This window comes from Apus apus, chromosome 3 (genome assembly GCF_020740795.1).
Source record: "Apus apus isolate bApuApu2 chromosome 3, bApuApu2.pri.cur, whole genome shotgun sequence".
NCBI classification, from domain to species: Eukaryota; Metazoa; Chordata; class Aves; order Apodiformes; family Apodidae; genus Apus; species Apus apus.
This window is the reverse complement of record NC_067284.1, coordinates 98573305-98596346: the sequence shown is the minus strand read 5'-3', so window position 1 is coordinate 98596346 and position 23042 is coordinate 98573305. Positions and strand designations below refer to the sequence as shown.

At 39.2% G+C, this 23042-nt stretch overlaps 1 protein-coding gene across 3 annotated transcripts in view; it reads right to left on the bottom strand.

Annotated features, from left to right (window-relative positions):
- Nucleotides 1-23042, bottom strand: part of TIAM2 (TIAM Rac1 associated GEF 2) — a 140239-nt gene that overhangs the window by 19765 nt on the left and 97432 nt on the right. For 2 of the 3 annotated variants that reach the window (XM_051613430.1, XM_051613427.1), the window contains one exon: nucleotides 11050-11153. In XM_051613430.1, the coding sequence (XP_051469390.1) occupies nucleotides 11050-11153 (104 nt within the window). Of the gene's footprint in view, nucleotides 1-8421; nucleotides 8510-11049; nucleotides 11154-23042 lie in introns of those variants that run through there. The other variant, XM_051613428.1, reaches the window with a different exon arrangement.

Sequence of the window (23042 nt, the reverse complement as noted above, 5' to 3'; positions counted from 1 at the left end):
TCCATAATAGGAAGTTATTCTTCCCCAGATTTGCTAATTAAGCCTGAGTTATTAGTTAACCATATGCCAGCTAAAAGATGTCACCAATTAACAGCTTTTTTTAAAAAATGCATATTTGTTGGAAAAAAAACAACCATCTTTTAATAATCCTTCCAACTCCTATTGAGGGACTTGCATAAATCAAAAAAGTAAGAAATACAAACTAAAATAAACTGAATCAATGTATTTTCTTTAGCCTTTCTTCTGTAGAAGCACACCACAAGCACTCAAGACCTTTCCAAGAACATCTCTCCTATGTAAAATTTACATGTAAAATAATCAATTACCTTGAAATATTTTTAGATTACTGGAAAAATGGCATTGCCTTCTTGTTTGTTCCTGTGTGCTCTAAGTAACACATTCTCTTTACAGACATCTGGTTTTCATCTTTCCATTTTAGTGGCACCAGGCTTGATAGTAAACATAACAGTAACATCCTTCATAATACAGGCTTCCCTCTATTGTCCTTATGTCTAGGTGTGCTTATCTCCTCCAGTTTGTTTCCCATCCTGCTTTTGCCCTTGATGCATGAAGGTAAAAGGCTAATTTTGCTCTGTATATCCTTTGAATGAAAGGAAACAGCAGCTTGCCTCCAGGACAATTTTGAGCACTTGTGAGCTACTCTGTATATATGTATGGATACATATACACCTATATAAAAATATGCAATATGTACATACATGTCCTGGACTAACGAGCTGTTAGTCGACCATTAGTGGTCTCTAAGCATTATAAATTTAGGCTTAATTCAGCTGGTCTCCAGATCTCTATAGTGATCTAGAGGGACTCAATTTTTTACTTTCTGTTAATGTGGGTGGATGATTTTCTGAATATTTTTCTATCACACTTACACTAATAACATGGGTTTTAAATGCCTTCAAAGTATATTTTCAAAGCATAATTGATGACAGTAGACATTTGCTTTAATTCCAGTACTAAAAAAATTAACATTTCAAATGTTTTAAATTAATTTTTGTTTAATTTTTAATTTCAAACATCTTGCATCTTAAATACTGTTTATAATATTCTCACTCAAAGTGTTTTGTGTTGAATGCAAAAAATTTTCTCAAGTGCTGAATGAGAAACTATGGCAACCACTGAGATTTTATCTTTGCAGTTGCATTCATCTTGCACAATCAATTTTTGCACTGTGCCTTCTTTAGAGGCAAACCCTTACCTCTTCTCACTAGTAGCAGGCATGTTGTGTTTCAAATGTTAAAAGATGCAATATCCCCCTCTGTAAATACAAATACAGACCCTATGAACTCCACATCAACCTCACCCCTGGTTTTAATGGGGTTTTGTTGAGGCACTACAGAAAGATTCAGAAGAAAACAATCAACGTGGGTGAAGATTTATGCCTGCCCACAGTATGTTAACAAGAGGAGATAGGCACACAGTGCTATGGACTACAGGTAACAAACCATGAAAATTTGTTGGAACTTCTCTGTGCATCTGACTCAATTGAGCCCTTACTTTTAAAAAATCTCCTTCCTCTGCCTTCTTTTCAGCTATCTTATCGTTATCTTTGATTCTGCAGAATCTGCTGTAATAGTAGATTTTTTCAGTTTTAGCATATCAGGTCTACCTTTGGCCTTACATGTTCCTGACAGAACAAAATAGGAACTAAAGCCTACTGAAGCACATGATGGTGCCCAGGATGCAGCATTTCTCTGAAATTCTGTATTGCAACTTTAAAATGACTTTGTTTCCTATGGGTAACTGCTGGGCACATCACATACCTCAGCATGTGCTAGAACTGCGCTTAACTGCTTCTGCATCTCAAGGAAAAAACATGCATGTTACTGTCAGCGCTGTAACTGAACAGTATCTTGGTCTTAAAAAAAGCCACCAAATGATCTGCAGCTGGCAGAGGGGTTACTCAGTTCCCTGGGTCTGTCAGAAGTGTGATTAGATATCTCTGCCTTTCATTGCAAAGCGAAACGCTGCCGTCATATCCTGCACCGCAGGTGACTGGGGCTGCCTTTGGAGGCCCAGGGCGGTGGACTCCCAGGCAGCTTCCTGCCCTTCATCAGTGAAGTCACACGTGCTTGCAGAGACACTGCTCACCATATCCTGTTGCAAAGAACCAGGATTGTTGTCATGTGCTTCTCTTCTCAACAGCACATAAGCCTTGTAGATTTTTCCCAGAAGACTACAGAGAAAAGCTGCACTGCAAATCATTTCCCACCAGCTTCTTTCATTTGCAAGCATCAACACAACACAATTTCTTCTCCAGATCAAAACCATCTGCACATTTTACACTGACAACTGTCACAGTACTTTTGAGAGGATTCTTCCTTCAGTCAAAGGAAAGACAACAAATACCACCTCCTCCTCAAATCCTAGAGGCCCATTGTAACAGAGCAAGACAGAGCAATACAGGTTCACACCTCTGCATGCAAGAACTGCACAGTCTCCTTTTGGTCTTCTTTCTTGCCACTTTTGTGCCTCCCTACCAGTAACTATACACACAGGTCTCCTTCTAGAGCTTGACCTAATATCTGGTTACAGGTTCACTTTAGATAGACCTCATCTATATAGCTTATATATAGATAACTTTCACACTTTAGGCTTTATGGTTTCAAGGCTCCTCACTATGCTAGCAAATACAGGCAACTGTTGAATTTTAATTTTGGGGCATCCATAGGGTGGCTCTGCTCCATTTAAAGAACTGCAGGACCAATGCAACAAAGTGAAATCCAAGACTGGAGTCAACAGCACACACTCACTGGGATGTTTACAGCAAACCTTCCATAACCTATGGTTCATCAGTTTTGGTGCCTTCTCTGAGGGATGGAATTTAAACACTGAAACCTAAATTTAATAGCCAAACTCTTACAGACTTTAAATGGGCTACAACTTCACTCATATCACTTCTCAAAAGGCACATGATGACAGCAGGGGTCTGGCCATGGCTCCACACTGCTGGAGCCAGCAACTCTGGTTGTGCTCACCACAGGCTGGGCTGTCTGCAAGGGAAGCACAATAATTAGCAGAGCTTCCCCACAGGCTTCTGTCGTGCTTTTGATGCAGAACTGTCCCCTCCAGGCACAACTGAATCAAGGAAAACCACTGCTGAGGAACACACTATTTTCCCATGTTAGGTCTTAAACTCCCTAAATGCATCTCACATCTGGAAGGAAATGACACTTGGATTACAGAGAAACATACATGATTTTGAGAGGACTACATTGTTAATCCCTTTGATATGAAGAAGAGAAAAAGAAGAATATTAATTGCAGACTACTCCCTAAGCTTTTGGATCTCATCAGCTGCTAAAGAGAAGTTCTCATGATTAAAATAAAGATCCTTACTCAGCATCCTATGGATCCTATGGATGCTGAGTAAACCTTCAGGCAGGTAGTTCTGCAATTGATGGCATGCTGTGCAAATGGGAACTACCTACATGAGCAATGCAAAATACAGCTAATGAGAAGATATCACCACAAACATCGTTTAACTGGAATTACCTCCATGCAAGAAATAGGTCATGTGGGCATACCAGTAGTTTTTTCTTCCTCTTATTTTACTTTATTTTGCTTTTCTATTACTTTACTGTTTTGCAGTCTTTGTTTAACAACATTACTTCACACACTCCTTGTGTTTTTTGGTGGGGGGCTTTTTGTGTGGGTTTTTTTTGTTTGTTTGTTTTTTGTTTTTACATTTCCCACAGCTTTACTTCAAAGCCGATGTTTATTTGGGGATGTTTTAGGGCCACTAACTGAATAGCAGGAAAGGATGCCACTTATATGCAATGGAGAAATACAGCTTTGAAATTTACCAGACAAAGGCTAACACACATACATACACTGCCACACCATCCTAAATGTAATCAAAACACCATTTGCATTTATCAGTTTTTGTCTTATGCACCATATTATTGGAAGTCTTCTCTCTAACTCAGTGTATTTTGGTAAATCTTTAACTTTCTCACCAAAAAGTCACACTGAAAAACTGTTTCATTTTAGTGGGGAAGTGTAAACATTTCCTGACATTTACCTGCTAAAAGACAATCATCCACTGCTTATATACACAGATTCAGACTGATGGTCCCTAGCTCATCTCTGAGAGTGAGAGAGTGTTATCACCAGATCAAATTAAATAAATGTACCACCACAACTGAACATATAGCATTACATTTACTGACAGTGCCATTAGAAGACCGTTAGGCATGTTTTAAATAATGGTGTCCTGAACTACACATGCACATGCTACAGATGATCACATGCTTGTACAATGTCTTCTAGGTAACAAATCAGAGGAATACATCATTCCTAGCATCCACTTGCTTTCTTCTGGAAGATAAAATACCATTCAAATAGCCATAAACACTGAACACGTATATTTATTTTCTGCTGGATTTGGACTATATGAGTACCAATTACTAACTGCTTTCACCTCTACTATTCCACGGCAACCTTCACACTTGCCCCCTTCTTTACTCCAAATTTAAGCCAAATTTTGGGGTATTCAGACAGACTAGCAACGGGATACTTGTTCTTTTATTTAGGTTTGAACCTAGACAAGAATGTATATTGTACCTCAGAAATTTTTTTAATTACTCTATCTGCATGAGATGTTGATGGCTTTAATGCTACTTCTAATGAAGGGGTTTTAAAATCACTTCTAGACAGTTTGAAGACAAAATATTAATTTTTTCAACTTATGAAAACCATCCCTTCAGTACATGACTAAGCTGCATATACAAGTGGCCAAAACCACACATGCAGCAAACTCTTTACCATACTTGCTGATTTTCATTACAGAAATAGTCATGTGAAATAAGCTCATAAGTAACACAAGGATTTCCTTTTTGAAATTATGCCACGTGTATTTTGAATCTGTTGAAAGCATCGTTTTGGGAAGCCTGTTGTGGTAGTTGGATGACGCTAGTGGGAAGACGGGTTTGTTTTCTCACCCAGTCTAAGACTCTACATTCACATTCTTTGGGTACCATCTGACATGCAAGCCAGATGCTTAATTGCACACACACTTCAGATGGGTTGAAAAAACCTCAACAGTTAACAAAGTTAGGCACGTTCGTATGTTGGCTCCTTGAGCACAAGAAGGGGGAATGTATGGAGGTCTTTGGAGACCAAAAAAATAGATTTCTCACCAAGGTCCCAGACATGCAGAGTTCATGGAAACATCAGTTTCTCACTGCACTTGAAAAAGCTCCACTCTGAGAAATGGAGGACTGCCCACAACTAGCATGACAATAAATAGACTACTCAAGCTTCAAAAGCACTGGAAGGCTGATTTGAGACTGCATTGGAAAACTGAGCATCAAAAAGCAGACATCTGAAATGCACAAGTACTTTTTTTTCCCCCTGTTTTCTTTCTGGACATTTCAAGTAGGGCCATTACATCGACCTGCACCTCATCCCTATAAAAAGTTGAACACATTTGAAGAAAATGCTCCACACAGCAGGAGATGCAGAACTGTGGCCAAAGGTGCCATGCACTCTGATGACTGAACTTGTTGTGAGTTCTTAATTTCCTCACCAGATGGAGGGAAAGTGAACATGGTTGTCAAATAGCAGAGGAGAAAGCGTGAGTAAAGCAGCCCATGCTAGGGAAAGGTGTTCCAGGATTTTTAACCATAACTTTTGTTCATTGCATTAAGAATGGTATACCCAAGAAAAAAAAGTTAGTTTTCTCCTTCTGTAGTGTGCAGTTTGGTGGTTTGGTTGGTTGGTTGGTTTGGTTTTTTTATTAAGTGGTGGGGATAGACTTGTCCTTCTATACACATATTGATATATGATCAATAACTGGTGCTATTTAACATCTTTGTTGGTGACACGGAGAGTGGCATTGAGGGCACCTTCAGCAGGTTTGCTCATGACTCCAAACCGTGTGGTGAGGTCAACACACTGGAAGGATGGGATGCCATCCAGAGGGATCTTGACAGGCTTGAAAAGCAGGCTGGTGCAAACTACATGAAGTTCAAAAAGGCCAGGTGCAAAGTCCTGCACCTGAATCGGGGAAATCCCAAGCACAAATACAGGCTGGGTGGAGAATGGATCGAGAACAGTCCGGAGGAGAAGGACTTGGGGGTGATGATGGACGAGAAGCTAAACATGAGTCAGCAACGTGTGTTTGCTGCCCAGAGAGCCAACCATGTCCTGGGCTGCATCAAAAGAAACGTGGACATCAGGGCTAGGGAGGTGATTCTCCCCCATTACTCAGCTCATGTGAGACCCCACCTGGAGTACTGTGTCCAATTCTGGAGCCCCCAGTAGAGAAGGACATGGAGCTCCTGGAAGAAGTCCAGAGGAGGACCAGCCAAAAAGATGATAGGAGGGCTGGAGCACCTCTGCTATGAGGACAGGCTGAGAGAGTTGGGGCGCCTGGAGAAGAGAAAGAAGGCTCCTCATACTTGCCTTCCAGTACCTGAAGAGGGCCTACAGGAAAGCTGGGGATGGACTTTTTTTCAAGGGTCTGTAGTGAAAGCTCAAGAGGTAATGGATCAAAACTGGAAGAGGGGAGATTTAGATTAGACATTAGGATGAAATTCTTCAGTGTGAGGGTGGTGAGACACTGGAACAAGTTGCCTAGGGAAGTCATGGAAGCCCCATCCCTGGAAGCGTTCAAGGCCAAGCTGGACGAGGCTCTGAGCAACCAGATGTCGAGGAAGGTGTCCCTGCCCACGTAGGGGGTTGGAATTAGATTATTTTTAAGGTACCTTCCAACCGAAACCATTCTATGATTCTATGAACCCGTTCTGAGAGTAGATTGACTATTTTGAGAATTAACAGCAAAGCAAGGGCAATTTCTTTAAGTCTCTATACCCAACTTATTCCCATAATTTAACTTCACTGTTTGAAAAAAAATATAGCACCACTTCAAAAGCATTACAAAACCAAATCAGTTGGCCATTCTAAAGAATGCCTCCATTCTTTAGGAGACAAATTCTTGTTAATGTTCAAAGTCTCTCATCACAGGGACTTCTGTTTCTGCATCTGCAACGTTAATTTTTGAAGACACCACCATAAAAACATTCTGCATTCATTGACTAATTTTAGCATGATCACAAAGCTTCACACTAGCTATTTTTGCTGAGATTTTTAAGAGTTCTTAAGAGATCTCTAAGATATAGCTGAGAATATAATGAAGTTGGGAGAAATATTTGCAGAGTTTACTCTATAAGTTTTTTTCTTATGAACTGTAAAATATTTAAAGTACAAATACATTTACATACATGCATTTATACAAAGTTCCTTCTTTCCATCTGTTAAAATTTAATACGGTTTTGGAAATACTTCTCACTGATGACAGTTCAAAGAGTCAGAGCAACCAAAGTCAGATCACAGCAGACTTCAAGAGACCTTAGAATAGCAGTAACTTCTATGGTAAAATTTCACCTTTTAGCTATGTTCATCTTTCATAAAAGGATATTTTTAATGTATTGAAAATATAAAGATAAGCAAGTTAATAACAGACTGCTAAACTTCATCTTACAAACAAACAAAAAAACCCAGTTCTAGCCAATACAGTTTGCAATTAGAAATCACAAGTAGCTAAATAAAAAGTTGCATTTTTAATTTATTCAGCTTTATGCTACTTTGACATACAGAAAGCTTGATTCTTGGCAACTGTCAACATACCAGGATTTAACTGAGCACCAGGAGTACAGACAATTAGTTCTCAAAATTATTGAAACACAAATAAATCGAATCGCACTGACAGGCATACTCAGTCCCCAGATTTTCTGAGGTCCTCTATTCTTCTGTCGACAGTACATCTACATACTCCAGAACCAACAATTGCAAGGATGACATGCTACTGCCACATAAACAGTATTTTAACACAGTTTGAAAATGTACTGCAGCAGAATGCTCTAGAACTATAACATCTATCCTTGTTAAATAAAATAAAAAATAAAGTTAAAGGTATTAAAGGTATAAATGGGGTATCCCAGAGAATACAGAGCTGACAAAACTAATGAGCATCTAGAATGGATGCTTCTTGATGTACAGGTCTTTTTAACAACAATTTATAACTTAAGGAACAGCTTCTGTTTCTGGAATGAAACAACCCTTCATTGCCCTTCTAATTCCTTTGTTAGCGCTCAGATGAAAGACAAACATACAAGTATTTTAAATTAATTCATTTCTCAGACTACAATAAAATGAATGAACAAATGCATATTTGAATGTAGTACACACACAACAAAAGACTTCCTTTGAGACTACACTTCTGAAACGCATCACTGTACTTTCATTTAAGATGATGCTTAACCATAGGCTTGGTATGAGATGAAGAAAATAATAGTGAAAAACAAACAAAAAAAATGCTCCAAATGAGAGAAACAAAATGTAGAAATCAGACATGCAACCATTAAATCCAAAGCTTTAAGACTGTTTTTTATTTACTTACATGTTATGAGACAAAAAACAGCCAAACTTGAAAGAAGTCTGCTCCCTCAGAGCCAAGTAATTACATCTACAGTTGCTGTCAACTGGGAAGTGAGCATCTCTAGCTGTCTCTCCCCTGAAATAATCCCAAACTGCCAGTAGTTCCAGGTTGTGCTCAGAACCTCTCAGCGCCACCAACGTCTTCTCCACAGAGCTGTGCTCACAGATCTCCTCTCCCCCATACTTCTGTGACATTGCTTAACACTGAGGTGTCTGCACTGCTGCTCTCCCACAGGCGTGGGTCAGGTTAGCACATGCAGGAAACAGAAGGCAAAGAGGGGAAAAAAACAAACTCAAATCCAGATGCTATGCTTTTTAAAGCTGCATAATTTCCTTAAACTAGCTTTTATTAGCAATAGCTAAGAGCTATTTTTCATCTGGTGAGCAGCCCCAAATCACAGCTATAAAAAGAGAAATAATTTTAAATCCTTTTATACCCAATCACAAAATCACGTACAATATAAACTACCTTAATTTACTTTGAGGTTTGAATTATTTATTTTTTTTTTAATTTTACATCTAGTGGAGAAATCCAACGGGTCAGACAAAGGACTCTGACAGTAATAGGCACCCTCCAACAGAAAGACAGCAATCAATTACAAACCATTTGCAGAAATTGTAGAGCTGTCACAGACTCGTTTACAGCTGCAGTCCAAGTCAGACTGCCTCTGATTGCCAAGTCATTTCCCCCCCTAGTACCTACAAAACTAGGGCGGCTTCAGATAATTTTTCAAATGACATTAGGAGATCTGCATGCTAACCCAAGAATTGAACTGCAATATGGCATGGGCAGTTTCTTCAGCAAATTGTGCACCAGCCATTAATACTTATAGACATGACAGATTCGAGGCTGGAGAGGGGGCAGGGAGCAGACCTGTCTATTTACAGCTCTTTTTGGTTTTTAAGCTTTAAGCATGTAATTTAGAGCACTGGAGCAAATTTAGTGCATTCAGAGCAACAACTAGCATACATGAACTGCTCTCTGTGTATTTAAATCCTGCTGAACTCTCCCGAATCTTCTGTCATCTGGTGTATTCGACACAGACAATCAAAGTGACTGTTTTTCTGCTGAAGCAAAGCTGACACCCCAGAATCTCCTCCCTTCCAGCAGGATGGGAGCTCAGTTGTGTACATCTGCACAGTGCATGGGGGGCAGCACTTACCCTGGGGTGAGCGGGGCACCCCAAGGAACCTGGGGGAACCTGGCCAAGCACCAGCCCACTCATGCTGCCAGCCACTGGGGCAACCTAAGCTTTGGGGTCACCTCTGCTGTGCTCCCATAAAGATCCCTGCCATTAAAACACCATGGAAGCCCTAAAACAGGACAGCAGAGACATCCGCATTATCCCTTCCAAAGGAGAAATATGTCCTAGGGGGAGAAAAATCCTGTTTATTTTTGACTGGTTGCAAAGACTTTTTGGCAGCATAAGCAATGTGTTACACCAGATATAGATTATCTCTGTGGGAATCCCTCGTGCAGCAGCAGATCAGCTAATGACCCCACAATCAACACACCTCTCCTTACTCTCAGGGGAAGCTGTCTAAAGTCACCTACAACCAAATGAAGTAGATTACAAAGTTATGTCAAAAGTAAGAGAGAATCACCTCCTCTGGGTAAGTACAGCTAGAGGCACAATATATCTTCCCTGTTCTGGTGTGCTGAGTTTTTAGGTCACACCTTATCTCTACTCATTTTTCCTACAACTTAGTACAAGACAGAAATATATTCCAGAACCATAAAAACCTCTAACTTCATTTCTGTTATGCAAGAGTGTAATGCAAGTGCTATAACAAATTTGCTTGGAGATACAACCAACTCATCAAAAGAAGTATCAAAAATGTTCCTGTTGTCAAGAGTGGCGATGCCTAGTAAAACCACTGCCATAAACATGAAAACATACCTATGCTAGCAGGTGGGGGTTTAAAAATAACATGCAGTTGAGTCGAGCACAGGTTATAATTTGATAGACTTGGAGGAAAATGGATGAGAAATTTCTCTTTGAAGACCAATTCAAAGGTGAGCACTAATTCTGGGGGTCCTTGCCTCAACTTCTGAAGCCCTGACTGAGAGATCCGAGTATCCATTACTCCATCTGAAGTCAAACAATAACTGCTGACACATAAAGGTTCTTTAAAAGAGACAGTGGGAATCAATGGGTCTCAAACACTTTACCTCTCAAAGCCTGTGGTCCAGTCTAAATCTACAGGCATTAAGCAAGAGTTGCTATGGTCACTATGATCAAGCCCTAGAAGTATCAGCAAAAAGAAAACACGAATCAAACCGAATCAGTTAGAAAGCTATAGCAGCTTTTTTCTGCAGAACTGGATTCATGCAACACAAAAAGATTAGTATGACAGGTTTCTGCCTGTTTGCCATTTGTCCCCATCACAGTGCTTTTGGAGACGCAGCAGCTGTACTGACCTGTAAGGGTGACCTCAAGATAATAAAAAAATAAGTACAACTAATATGCTTTTTTTTTTTTTCCAAATTAGTACCATGTGTTAAATTCCTTCCCACAAAACACAAAACGTTAACACTACAACACAGTCTTTTTGCTCCTTAGGATTGTTATGTCAAGCATGTTCTTACCCTGAAAGGGGGATCAGTATTCTCCCTGTGTGGCACTTGGTCCAGAGTGCCATCAGTACTGCTCCTTTTCAAGTTGGATGTGACATCAGGTACATTACTAAAATCTGTATTTAAAAGAACACAAATAAATTAGACGGTTACAGGACAGGAACAGGAAAAGTATTTGCTTTTATCTACAAATACTTTCAACACAGTAGAATTCCTTTAGAGGGAGAAAAGGAATATAAAATTAGCAATCTTACACACCCCCCAGAAAATAACACAAGAGGTCAAAGCAAAGAGCAGCTATGCCTGGAAACTCTGCTTTCAAAACAGCAGCTGGACATCTAAGACAGCTGAAGCAATGCACATATTTGATCTACCAAAATAAATTGCACACTCTTGCTAAGGGCGTGCTTTCGAAGGTAGCATTATCTGTTATCTGCACAATCTGCTGAGACAACCAGTGAGGATAATTAAATGCATTCAGTAGTACTCCTTGGATGAATATGCCATTGTTTGACACCACATAGTCCTGAATCCCTTAAAGATTTAAGAAGAGAGCTTTGCCTTGGAACAAACACTACAGTTCATAATACAAACTAAATCCCTTCTTTTTGCTAGTAGTTTACCAATTTTACTAAATTTGGAGTTCACGTATGTAGTAACTAGCAGAAAGCAAAAACCAGAGGAGTCACTACCTGCTCTACCTACTGTCAGACTGTAGATGTCAATGACATTTATGTGTAAACCCAAGATCTACCCAACACTGCTGAACATTCATATACAAATGATGGGTTTTCTCTTTAGATTTCCTCAATTGGCTGCTTAAAATCTGCAGAGATGTTTATATGGAACTTCTAATTCAAACTTCTAGAAATGAAGCAAATTTATCTGATTTTAGATCTGCAGCATAATCAATCCAAGTAGTTGAAAACCATTAGGCAATCACCAAAAAAATAATGAGGACTTTTAGCAACCTCAGATGACAAAAGAGTAATAAATTGTTTTTTTATTTTCATTTGCTGCTTTGTTCCGTAGCTTTTAAGCCTCTTAAAAATTCACACCACATTACCACACTTTCAAACTCTTTCTCAACACCTACAAATGCTGGAGAAGTATTTTTAAGTGAAAGCTGAGATTCTCATTAAATCACTGACTCCAGCAGTTGAGGTGGTAATTAAATCAAATATCACTCATCTTGCAGTAAAATAATGAGTGTTAACAATAATGAAATTGTGAAGGACAACAGTATCTCTCCACCTGGGTGCTGTTGTTGCCCTGTCCCTTCAGAGCAGGGCCAGCTCCTCTCAGCAAGAATTAACAAACATGGATTGAAGCATAGAGGGAAATAGAAATTTTAGACCCAAAAGAGTACCTTAAAGCCCATGAGGAGCCTTCCTGAGAAGGAAAAACATGGAAGACAAACTTTATAGGAAAGCCACAGAAAAAGATGCAAACAACTCAGCAGAATGTCATATTTGTGTTTTATTTTTCCATATGTTACTAAGGTTCTCAGCATTGAGGCTGACACTTTCCCCCCAGATGCCAAAGGCTTGACTACTCCCATTTCCCTACCCTTGCAGAACCAAGGTCCTATTGCTTTTATCCCCTCAAGCTTTTTTACCTTTTCCTCCTGGAGTCGGGTGTAGCTCCTGATCTCCCAGAGCTATAAAAATACTTGCAATAACCCAAGAGTTATCACCTACGCAGACAGAACATATTTTGCACAACTCCACACTTCTTTAAGAACTTAAGGAGTCTGCCATACCTCTTTATTTGATTATGCTTTTACCTTGCTTCCTCCATCATGCCTGAATAATCTTCTCCCTCTCCCTGAACTTTTAAAGACATTTTGAGTCCCTCTTCTGTATATGGGTCCCACATTAATGTTTATCAACTTCCACCACTGTTACCTCCTAGGTTCACAAAAGGCAAGCCAACCCGTAAAACATGAATTGAATTTTACATTTTTTCTTGGAGGTGAGGTGATGCCAAGGATATGGTTTACCATTTGTCCTCTTTTTACTTGCCTTCTGAGTTTAATGCACTTATCCCTCCACACCTCCAAACAAGACAGATTTTGCAGTTGCATAAAGTACCTAGTTTGATCCCAGGTAGCTAACTGATAATAAAAAAAAAACTATGTTGTTTCCCTGAGTTTACAAAGTGACCATTAGACGTATTTGTTATTTACAAATCAGGAAGAAAAAACTAACCTACATAAGCAATAAAGAGAAAGCATAAATGGAGGATGAAGAAAATAAGGTAAAACAACCAGTAGACCACATGAACAGAAGAAATCAGTGTTTATACCCAAAGTAGACAAACAGAACATTCTATCACTTTCTCCTGGTGATCTACATTTTTCTCCCTTCACCCTCATCTTTCCTTTGCAGTCTACAGGACTGTCAGAGGTAGGTCTGTGTAGTCTTGCCCATTTTTATATGACTTGTTTTTGGAAGAATGTACTGCTGATGGTAACTAAGGTAAGCAACAGAAAACATTATTTCAATTAGTAAAAACTAAAAAAAAGTTACATGGAAAGGATCCAAGGTGAAAAAGGACATCCTACTGCACATTGCATGCTGAACTAATGGGGGAGGGAAGGAAGGACGTATGGCTTGTTGATCATTTTAGCATCCATATCCTGTCTCCTTTTCCTTCTTTTACTGTGGAAGCAGACTTCCTTTGGATCTGCTCCTACAAACCACCAAACTATTCCCAAAGAGCATAAAAGCATAAACATCAACTGCAGAGCTAAAAAAAACAACAACAAATGAAGGGGCAAAAAAGATGAAGTATTACCTTAGAGAATGGGTAATTTCAAATGGAAATGGAAATGCCTAAAGACATAAACACAGTACCAAATTTAATATTGAAATTCTCTCTACTTCTACTGCTAAATGGAAGAGGAGTAACAAGCCAAACCATACCAAATGTCTTTGAACATTCAAATTTGGATTTAGCTCATATTGACTAAGATGTTCAAGAGTAGCAATGTAAAAGAATTAAGAAAAATGTTACAGCTGTGCAAGTACAAAATTGTTCCAGTATATACCATTTTGGTTCTTTTATAGGAATGAGCACAGAAAAAGTATGCAAAATATATATGTTATATATATATAAAACATATATTCCTAAAAATCATGCAACTGTGAGGTCAAGTCAGCAATTTTTTAAAACTAATATTATAAAAACCAAGCAAACAAAAAAAACCACACACAGCCAAAAAAACCCAAAGTATCTCCAATATTACTTACCTTACTACAATTACATTAATTACTAGTTAATGAAAACATGCACTACTTTGCTGGAAACATTGCTTGAGGTGCTTTCCAGCATAGTAATGTGAATATACCATGACTACATCTGCCTATACAGCTCCATTACAGCAGTACATAAGATTTGTGCTATCGACATAATTGTCATAAACCTGTCTGGAAGAAAAAAGGGACTGGCAATGTTGGGTTAAACAAACTTGGGTAAATCTTTTAGCATGATTTTTCTCTACTGCAATGCACCTCTCTGTCCTGTTTACACACGCACACACACTCCCGCATGGTGAATTGAAATGTGTATCACTTCCATTTGAGAAGGATAGAAAATTCTTAAGCAGATAGTTTCTTCTGATTTATCAGAGTATCTTCAGACAAAATGCAAAGTCAGCTTCTTGCAAACAAGAAGAGTAGCAACGTCAGGTAAATGTTTGAATTCTTAGAAAAGCAGGGAAAAATGTAATTGTGTAAAAGCTTAACCACATCTTACGAATTACAGACCAAATGTCCTGCTTAGTTTATAGCAGTGAATAGTCAAGTACTAAGAACCTGCTCAGCACTATAAGATACCAAAAGCATCACTAAAGAAGAAGGTGTGTGGGGAGGGGCTGTTCAGAGTTTGGACCAATAAATACAAATGTTCTGATTAATTTTCCTCCCTAATGCCACTACCTCTGCAACACTGTATCTTGCTGACAGGCAGATACGTGACACTCAATCATCCAAGACAAATTATAACGTAACCACTTAAAACTGAAAGAAAGCATACTTCCTAAATCATGCTCCTCACTACTGATAATTCAATTAGAAGTGGGCACAGAGCACACGGATGGGACAGTTGGTAGAAAAACAAATACATTCAGCACATCCAAGAACTCTACGCCTACACAAATGTCTCTTCCCATGTTGTTGTGGTGATACACGTACAAATGGTCAATATGGAAGTTATTCATATGTTTGTGAGCAGAGAGGTACAATGGAAACACATCCTCTAGCAGATGTGTGAGACAATAATAATTTGTGCTACAATCCAAGCCAAGAAACCAAAGGAAATCAAGTGGAAAACATCAACCATCCGGCAATTCATTTACTATAAAGAAGCCATCAATAAATGCAAATATCACTTATCTCTTTTTTACTGTTTAATTAAGGAAGAAGCCTTAATTAATTTCTAGGTCAGTGCTGCTCTTACCACTTTAGCTGCTTAATGCATAAGCAAAAAATTACCATGAGTAGAAAGTAGGAACTGGGGATCCTGTTTCTTTTATAAGTCTTTTTCCCGTAATAATTCAGACTTGTTCTGTTTAAGATTCTTCTTATTAATTTAAAAAAAAAAAGCCAAGTCATCCTCACAACCATGTCAAGTGTTATCAAATGTCAAGCACTATGTAGGTGGTGCAACCACCCCCTTTTTCAAACTACAGCAAGAGGGCGTGTTTCCACCTACCACTCTACTGACAGCCACAAATTTAACAAAAAATTCCTTCTAGCTCTACATGAGAAGACAACACAGAAAACTTAACCCAGTCTCTCACTCCAAGACAAACTAAGACCACTTCAGGGGCATAATTTTCAGCTCTGGGCAGCAGCAGCAGTTCTGTACATAACTTGATACCTATCCTCAGCAAGTAAAGAAGCACTTTGATAGGCACAGGCAGGGCTGACCTCAATAAAAAGGTCATTTTCCATTTCCATTGGTCATTTCCAAAAAAATTCCATTTTGCCACATTTCTGAAATCTGGAAAACAGTTTGCCTTGTCTCAGAATGAAACCATGTCCTTTTATGTTACGCTATTTCATTTTTGCCAAAACACTGAGAAAGAGACACCACAGAGCAGAAAGCAGCAGCTTGAAACCAGGATACTCCTCCTTGATGTAGGAGAGAGAAATGAAGTCTCCTGCTCTGTCAGGTTCAGTGAGAAAACTGAACCTGGGTCTGTTTCAGCTAAGGTAAGATGCTTGATTAACAGTAACTGTGACTCCTTCCTGGAATCCCCAACTCCACCTGATCCACTTACCATATCACCAAACATTCACTTCAGCAAATAGATTCAGACTCTAAAGCTCATGCTAAAGCTAGTCTCATGGAAAAAGTCTGACCCAGGCTGAAATCTGTCTGTCCTCAACAGGGAAGAGGGAAGCAGCATAGCAATTAACAACTAGAAAATTACCATGACTGAGGTATGGGCAAACCAAGTTGCACTCATGCAACTCAGAAGAAGATTTAAACTTTCTTTAGCTCTCAAAATTTAAAACCTGGCATATTAAATTGAAACTCAAGAGCCAGGATCTTAAAAAATTATTCAAATGGGTAAAAAGAGGATGAGGCTATGCAGCTGGTAAATAACAAGCAATAGCTATGTTTAAAGAAGGAATGAGAGTGTTCGGAGAATCTAAGGAAGGAAACTACAGATCTGTGACCTATGTAGTAACCTAAGGGTTTTGCAATCAATTAAAGGTAAGAAAAATTAATAATGTGGAGATAAATGGAAAATTAGATAATACAGTATGGGCAAACGGATTGTGTCAAACTATCCTATCATCTGCCTTTGATGAAAGTGGGATTTTTTTAAAGATAAAGAACATAGGATAAATCAAATATTCTGGAAACAAAGTTGTTAAAAAAAAGAAGAAAATAGAAAAAAGGAATCTTTTAACAACCCAAGGGAAATAATTAGCTAAAATGAAAAGGATAGGAATTAAAAGAAGGTAGAAATGGCCTGGAAGAGGCTATGGTAGATTTTGCCCATGGCAGGTTTGGGGACCAATTTTACTTGCTATTTTCATTATTTGTCTCAGCAAAGAAAGTAGGATAGGAAGTACTCTGATTAAATACTGTAATGGTTCAAAGTTAATATACAGCATTAATTAAATGCATTACTTGACTACTATAAAGGAGATGCAAGACAACCTTGAAGATGGAGCCACAGTCCCAGAATAAAATAACATAGAACACAGTTTCAGGGACCAGGAAGAACAATTCCTTGTACAAGCTGTGCCTTCTCAGTTGGAAACATGAAAGGAAGAAAATGTGGAAACATGGAGAAGGGGTTAACAATGTGCAGCTGTGAGCTAGAGCTATTTAAGCAACAGTCAAGCCTGGCAGATACTGATCAGTTGTAACACTGGCCAGGAATATGTCTATGCTGGCAATTAGAAGAATGGTTTTCAACCATCACATTAATGAATTTCTAGAACAGGCTTATCCAGGCATCCAAAGGATGCAAACAGTCTATCCTATTTTAAATTGGAATATGAGAAATGTATCAATAGGCATGCTGAAAGCCTCAACTAGTAAAGGACTGGACTCACCAAGTCTCAAAACTCCTTCCTATCTTAGGTTCCTCTGTCAACAGCGTGGCACAGGTATTAACACAGATGTCTAAACACAGCTTCACAGGCAAATAGATGGCCAGAAGGCTCTGCCTGCTCAGTAGAGCACCAGAAGTACTTTCAGATTCACTACTGCTGGTGTGCAAAGATCCTAGCAAAGAGTGCTTATGACTAAGAGAATGCTTATATCACAAGTGCACACTGGTGAAGAAGCCCCTGATGGTTGTCCTACACCCCAGTCACTTGTCAATTCCATCTCAGATGTTCATTATTAACTCAAGTAGTTACTCTGCTGCAAACTGATCCTTCTCTTGATTGTAGCTCTCTGACACTTGAGAGGGAAATGGTGCTCTCATTTCCCATCCTTTCTGCTGCACTTTTTACTCTGTGTTAGTTAGGTGCTTCATCTATGGCAACAGGCAACACACACAGAGAGCTTCAAGCAATTATGATGGCTTTGGTCTAGCCTGTAAAAGACAGATACCCATATCTCTGATCAGAGCAACTGTCAAGTTTTTAAACACCTGTATTGTCCAGTGATTTCACATAGACGTTAAAAAACAACCAGAAACTGGACATCAACTTTTTTCTTAGAATACTATCATGCATCTTATCTTGAAAAAAATTAGCATTCATAATTATAAGGAATTCTAGGAGGCCAGGTCTATCTTCTAGGAAAGAATGTGTTCAGTATTTTCATTAATTCCCAAGTGCTTCAGATACTGCCAATAAAACATAACACAGCCAGTCTTCAGCACAGAGGATGTTCTCCCTCTCCCCATTACGAAGAGTTTCCATAACAGGGCTGCATGGTTTAGATGGAAATGAGGTATTACACTTGGGTAATAAGGTTAAGCCAGGTGTATGGAATGCTTCACTTTTCGTTGTTGGAACTTCGTTGGAAGTCTTCAGACTGATCAGTTAATTTTGATAAGCTTATGGTTCCCATATTCTTCTAGCCAATGCTGCTATCAAGAGAAAAGTAAGTTACCAAGAAAAGATAACAAATATTTCTAAAATCCCTAGTGAAAATAATACTAAAGCCTGAGCCAATTTTCAGAAAGGTACAAAGCCTTGGTGGTCTTAATTTCTTCAGACTTGAAAACAAGGGAGTGGTAGGTAAAGCATTCCAGCATTGTCTGGAGAAGAGAAATACCAGTGTGGTGAACTCTAAAAATGCTCCCTTGGAGACAAGTACTCATAACTTCAGTTCAATGTTTCAGCCTGGCAAGTAGCACGCATGTGCTTATTTCTTTTGGTCCTATACAACCAAGTATATTTCAGGTTTTGAAGGCAGGTGGGAGACCAATGCAGCTGCAGCCACAAATGAGAAACAGACATTGAAACACATCATAACCTCCACCATTTCAAGCTGAAAGCCAAAGCAATTTGATTCAGCTTTCATCTTCATTGGGGTTCTCTAGGAATCTGCGCACATGACAGAGGCACCATGGCCCCTAAGTGTAGATTCTTAGTTATCTCCAGTTAAGCTTTCCAGAGCTATGGGAGCATTCATGTTAGGTCAAATTCAGTAAATTGAAGTGGAATTTACTTAAGATTGCACAGCACCAGTTCAGTTGTTTCCCCACAGCTGGTACTCATAGGCAAGTATTACTACTTCAGCATTCACACTCCAATGCTGGAGTGAATTCAGAACTATTTGTGGGCAGAAACTGTGGTTATTAACTGTATGGTGCTTTTATGGTGCTCTAACAGACTGTCCAAAAGGTAGTTAAATTTATTACCTTTTTAAAATGTCTTCCTCTTTTTGTGTAGGAAATTTTAATGTTTTTCTGAAACCTTTGACCCAACTCCAATTACAAACTAGCTCAAATTCTCATTGCTAAGTTAACATTATTGAGTCTACTAAGACCACTATAAAGAAATCATGGTTTCTAGAAAACTAAAACTGAACATGTTAGAGAAACACAAATAAAATGCACTGGATGTTAATAATTCAGGGAATAATTAATCTCTGCAAGATATTTTGGCTTTTAACACTTTTTGTTGTCCTAGGCATTTTGTAATCTATTCTGGGACTGGCTGGAAGGTACGTTCTCAGCTTAGCTTTAATGCTGTAATAATTGACTCTTTGGCATAGCTAGAAAATTAATTCAGGAATTCCAGATATTAAATATGGAAAGAATATTAGCATACAGGTGTCATAAAATCAGTCTTCCTAGATAAAGTTCTTAAAAACAGAATTAATAGATGCTTGTCACTGACAAAACTAATTGTTACCAAATAGAAATGCAGTTACAGGCCAAACAAGAAGGTTCCACTCCTGACCCCTCTCATCCAGATGTTTTGGCTTCAGGGAGCAAGCTACGAAACATCAGACAGTGCTCTACATGCTTCCTGAAGGGACAATGCAGCCAGGCTGCTTCCTTTTACAGATGTGGTAGCCCCCCAGTACTGGCTTGCAACAACAGATCTGACACTTGACACTAAGAGAAACTTGTACTTCTGGCCAGCATCTGAAATGATCAAATGGGACAACTCTTTGCTCTCATTCTTCAGTGAGGAAATTGATGTTTCTTCTTTAAACACTTCACATTTTCAAATTTAGAAAAAGCCATTATGTTGAGGCAAATATTATTGTATCAAAAAGCTTAAGACATGATAGGCCACATGCCAAACAGTGACTTAGCTCCAGTTAGCCACCTGCTTCTGCAAGTGAGACTTTCTCTAGTCTGCGACATGCTCTCTCTTATTCCACCCCCCCAATACCTGCAGAAACATCTATTCTGAATTTGGAGCAGAGTCCTTTAGATTCCTTGGGAGTTCCTTTGTTGATTAACTGTTCATAGTGAAGCAAAGTAATTTTACTCATTTGTTAATTCAGTAACCAATAGAACATAAAAATTAGCAACATAATAGGAAATAGCTGCTTGCACTTCTGTAGCAGTGCCTGAATAGCTACTGCATTCAATGGTATGTTTTATAGGACTATTTAACTTTCTAAACTTTCTTTGTCCAAGTATCTGCCAGTCAGACAATTCTTCAGGCTTTCAGTTTTAAGCCACTTAACACTGGCTTCTCAAATTGTTACCCAAACACATTTGCTTCCTAAGTGCACCACAAATGCCTTCTTAGAATCAGTCTCACTGGAGGCCAGTGCTAACCATAGCTGGTGCCTCACCTTTCTATTCCAGTTCAGCAACTGCAGACGTGTGGCTGTGGTACAGAGGAGAAAGACATGGCAGAGCCCATATGGGGTGGCCACTGTCCTCTACAAGTATCAGCAAAGGCTGCAGCCCCCTGTTGCCCCTTAGGTCTTCCAGGCTGGGTCTGCCAGACTCACAAGGGGTGATGTCAGTGGTTTCTATTTCTGATGCTACTACAGGATTGGTTATATGGGATGGCTTGGGCCATTCTCATTTGCCCAAAGTGGAAAGCAAATGGAGCTGGCCCTGACCAGGTACAAAATGTAACACCTTAGTGGTACATTTTCTTCTCCATCTCAGATTTATAGGTACAAAAGTAATGAAAATAGAAAGGAAAAGGGTGAAAAAAATTAATTACTCAATAATATAGCAAAACTTGGTGAGTAGTTTAGTGTTGTGGTTTAACTCCAGCCAGCAACTAAGCATGACACAGCTGCTCGCTTACTCCCCCTACAGAAGGATGGGGGATGAGAACTGGAAGGGTAGAAGTGAGAAAACTTGTGGGGTGAGATAAGACCAGTTTAATAATTTAAATATAATTATGATAATAATGATAATAATTATTATAATAACAATGTAATGAAGAGGAAGATAACAAAGATCAAGTCCAAGAAAAACAAGTGATGCAAATTAGAATAATTGCTCACCATCAACTGACTGATGCCCAGCCAGTCCCTGAGCAGCAGTTCCCTGGCCAACCTTCCCCCTAGTTTCATAGAATCATAGAATGGTTTGAATTGGAAGGGATCTTAAAGATAATCTAGTTCCAACTCTACTGCATAGGCAGGGACACCTCCCACTAGACAAGATTGCTCACAGTCCCATCCAACCTGGCCTTGAACACTTCCAGGGATGGGACTTCCACAACTTCTCTGGGCAACCTGTTCCAGTTTCTAACTACCCTCACACTGAAGAATTTCCTCCTTATGTCTAACCTAAATCTCCCCTTCTCCAGTTATAATCTGCTATATTACAAGAACCATTGCTCTGTGGAAAGGCATTCTGCTCACTATTGTTAATTGTATTGGCTTATATTAGTGTAAATTCCAAAATTATTCACTTCCAAGATAACCGCAAGACATATCCCCTCTCTAGATTTTCATGAGAGAAGTACTCTGAGGACAAGGTTTGCTGCATTCAGTATGCTTCGGAATGAGATTTTGGTTTCCTCTACTTTTTGTTATGGAAGCTGCTGCTGTTTAGCAACAGCCCTGCTGCAATCCTCACCCTGGGAACTGGTAGGGGAAACAGTAACCTAACCAGACATTGTCCAGCTCCCTGGTTCTACTGCAGTGCTCAGAAATTACCAAAAGAGCTGGTCTACAGCAGCAAGAGTAACTTGCAGAGCACTATGTCATATGGTATAGGATATCTCTTTAGTCATTTGGGGTCAGCTGTCTCAGCTGTGTCCCCTCCAGCCTCTTATGTACCACCCCCAGCCTACTCACTGGTGGGGCGCTACAAGGAGCAGAAAAGGCCTTGGCTCTGTGTAGGCGCTGCTCAGCACTAATGAAAACATCCCTGTGTTAGCAACACTGTTTCTGGCACAAATCCAAAACCTAGCCCCATACTAGCTGCTACAAAGAAAAACTCCACCTTAGCTAAAACGAACACACTTAGATAGACTTTATAATTACTCAACCTACCTTACCTCTGTGAAACCCAGAACAGCTGCTGTTTGTTCTAAATTATGCCTAAGTCATTGGTCTATATGTGGACGTCTCTAAATTTATCATCATTAATAAATCTCCTTTCTGTCCATATTGTCCACTCTACAAAATTCACTAGAATGGGCAATGTCATGATTTATGTCTACATATTGTCACTGAGCCAGAAATTGCAGATCCACAGGGTTTAATGGAGTTTACACCAAGGAAAAAAAAAATTGTCCCACTGAGTTCAGAGGGATTATATCATAGCAGGATTTAGCAAAGCAGAACAGAACGCTCTTTCAGTAGAAAAAGCGCAATGAAGAGCATTTAAGGCTCTCGGATTTTATAGCATAAACAATATTTTAATTTGCAGCATACGCATCAAACAGGAAGCCAACAGGACAGTTTTTCAAGTGCCAGCAGAGCTCGTTAAACCACCACTCTTGGGAAACACTCTGCATTGCAAAACATGCAGTAAGTAATGAGTGCTCCTATGGAACCAGCATCTGAAGAGGCAAATGCTTCCCTTGAATTAACCTCTACACCCTTACAGTCCCAGGTATTTTCACAGACCTTGTATTTTC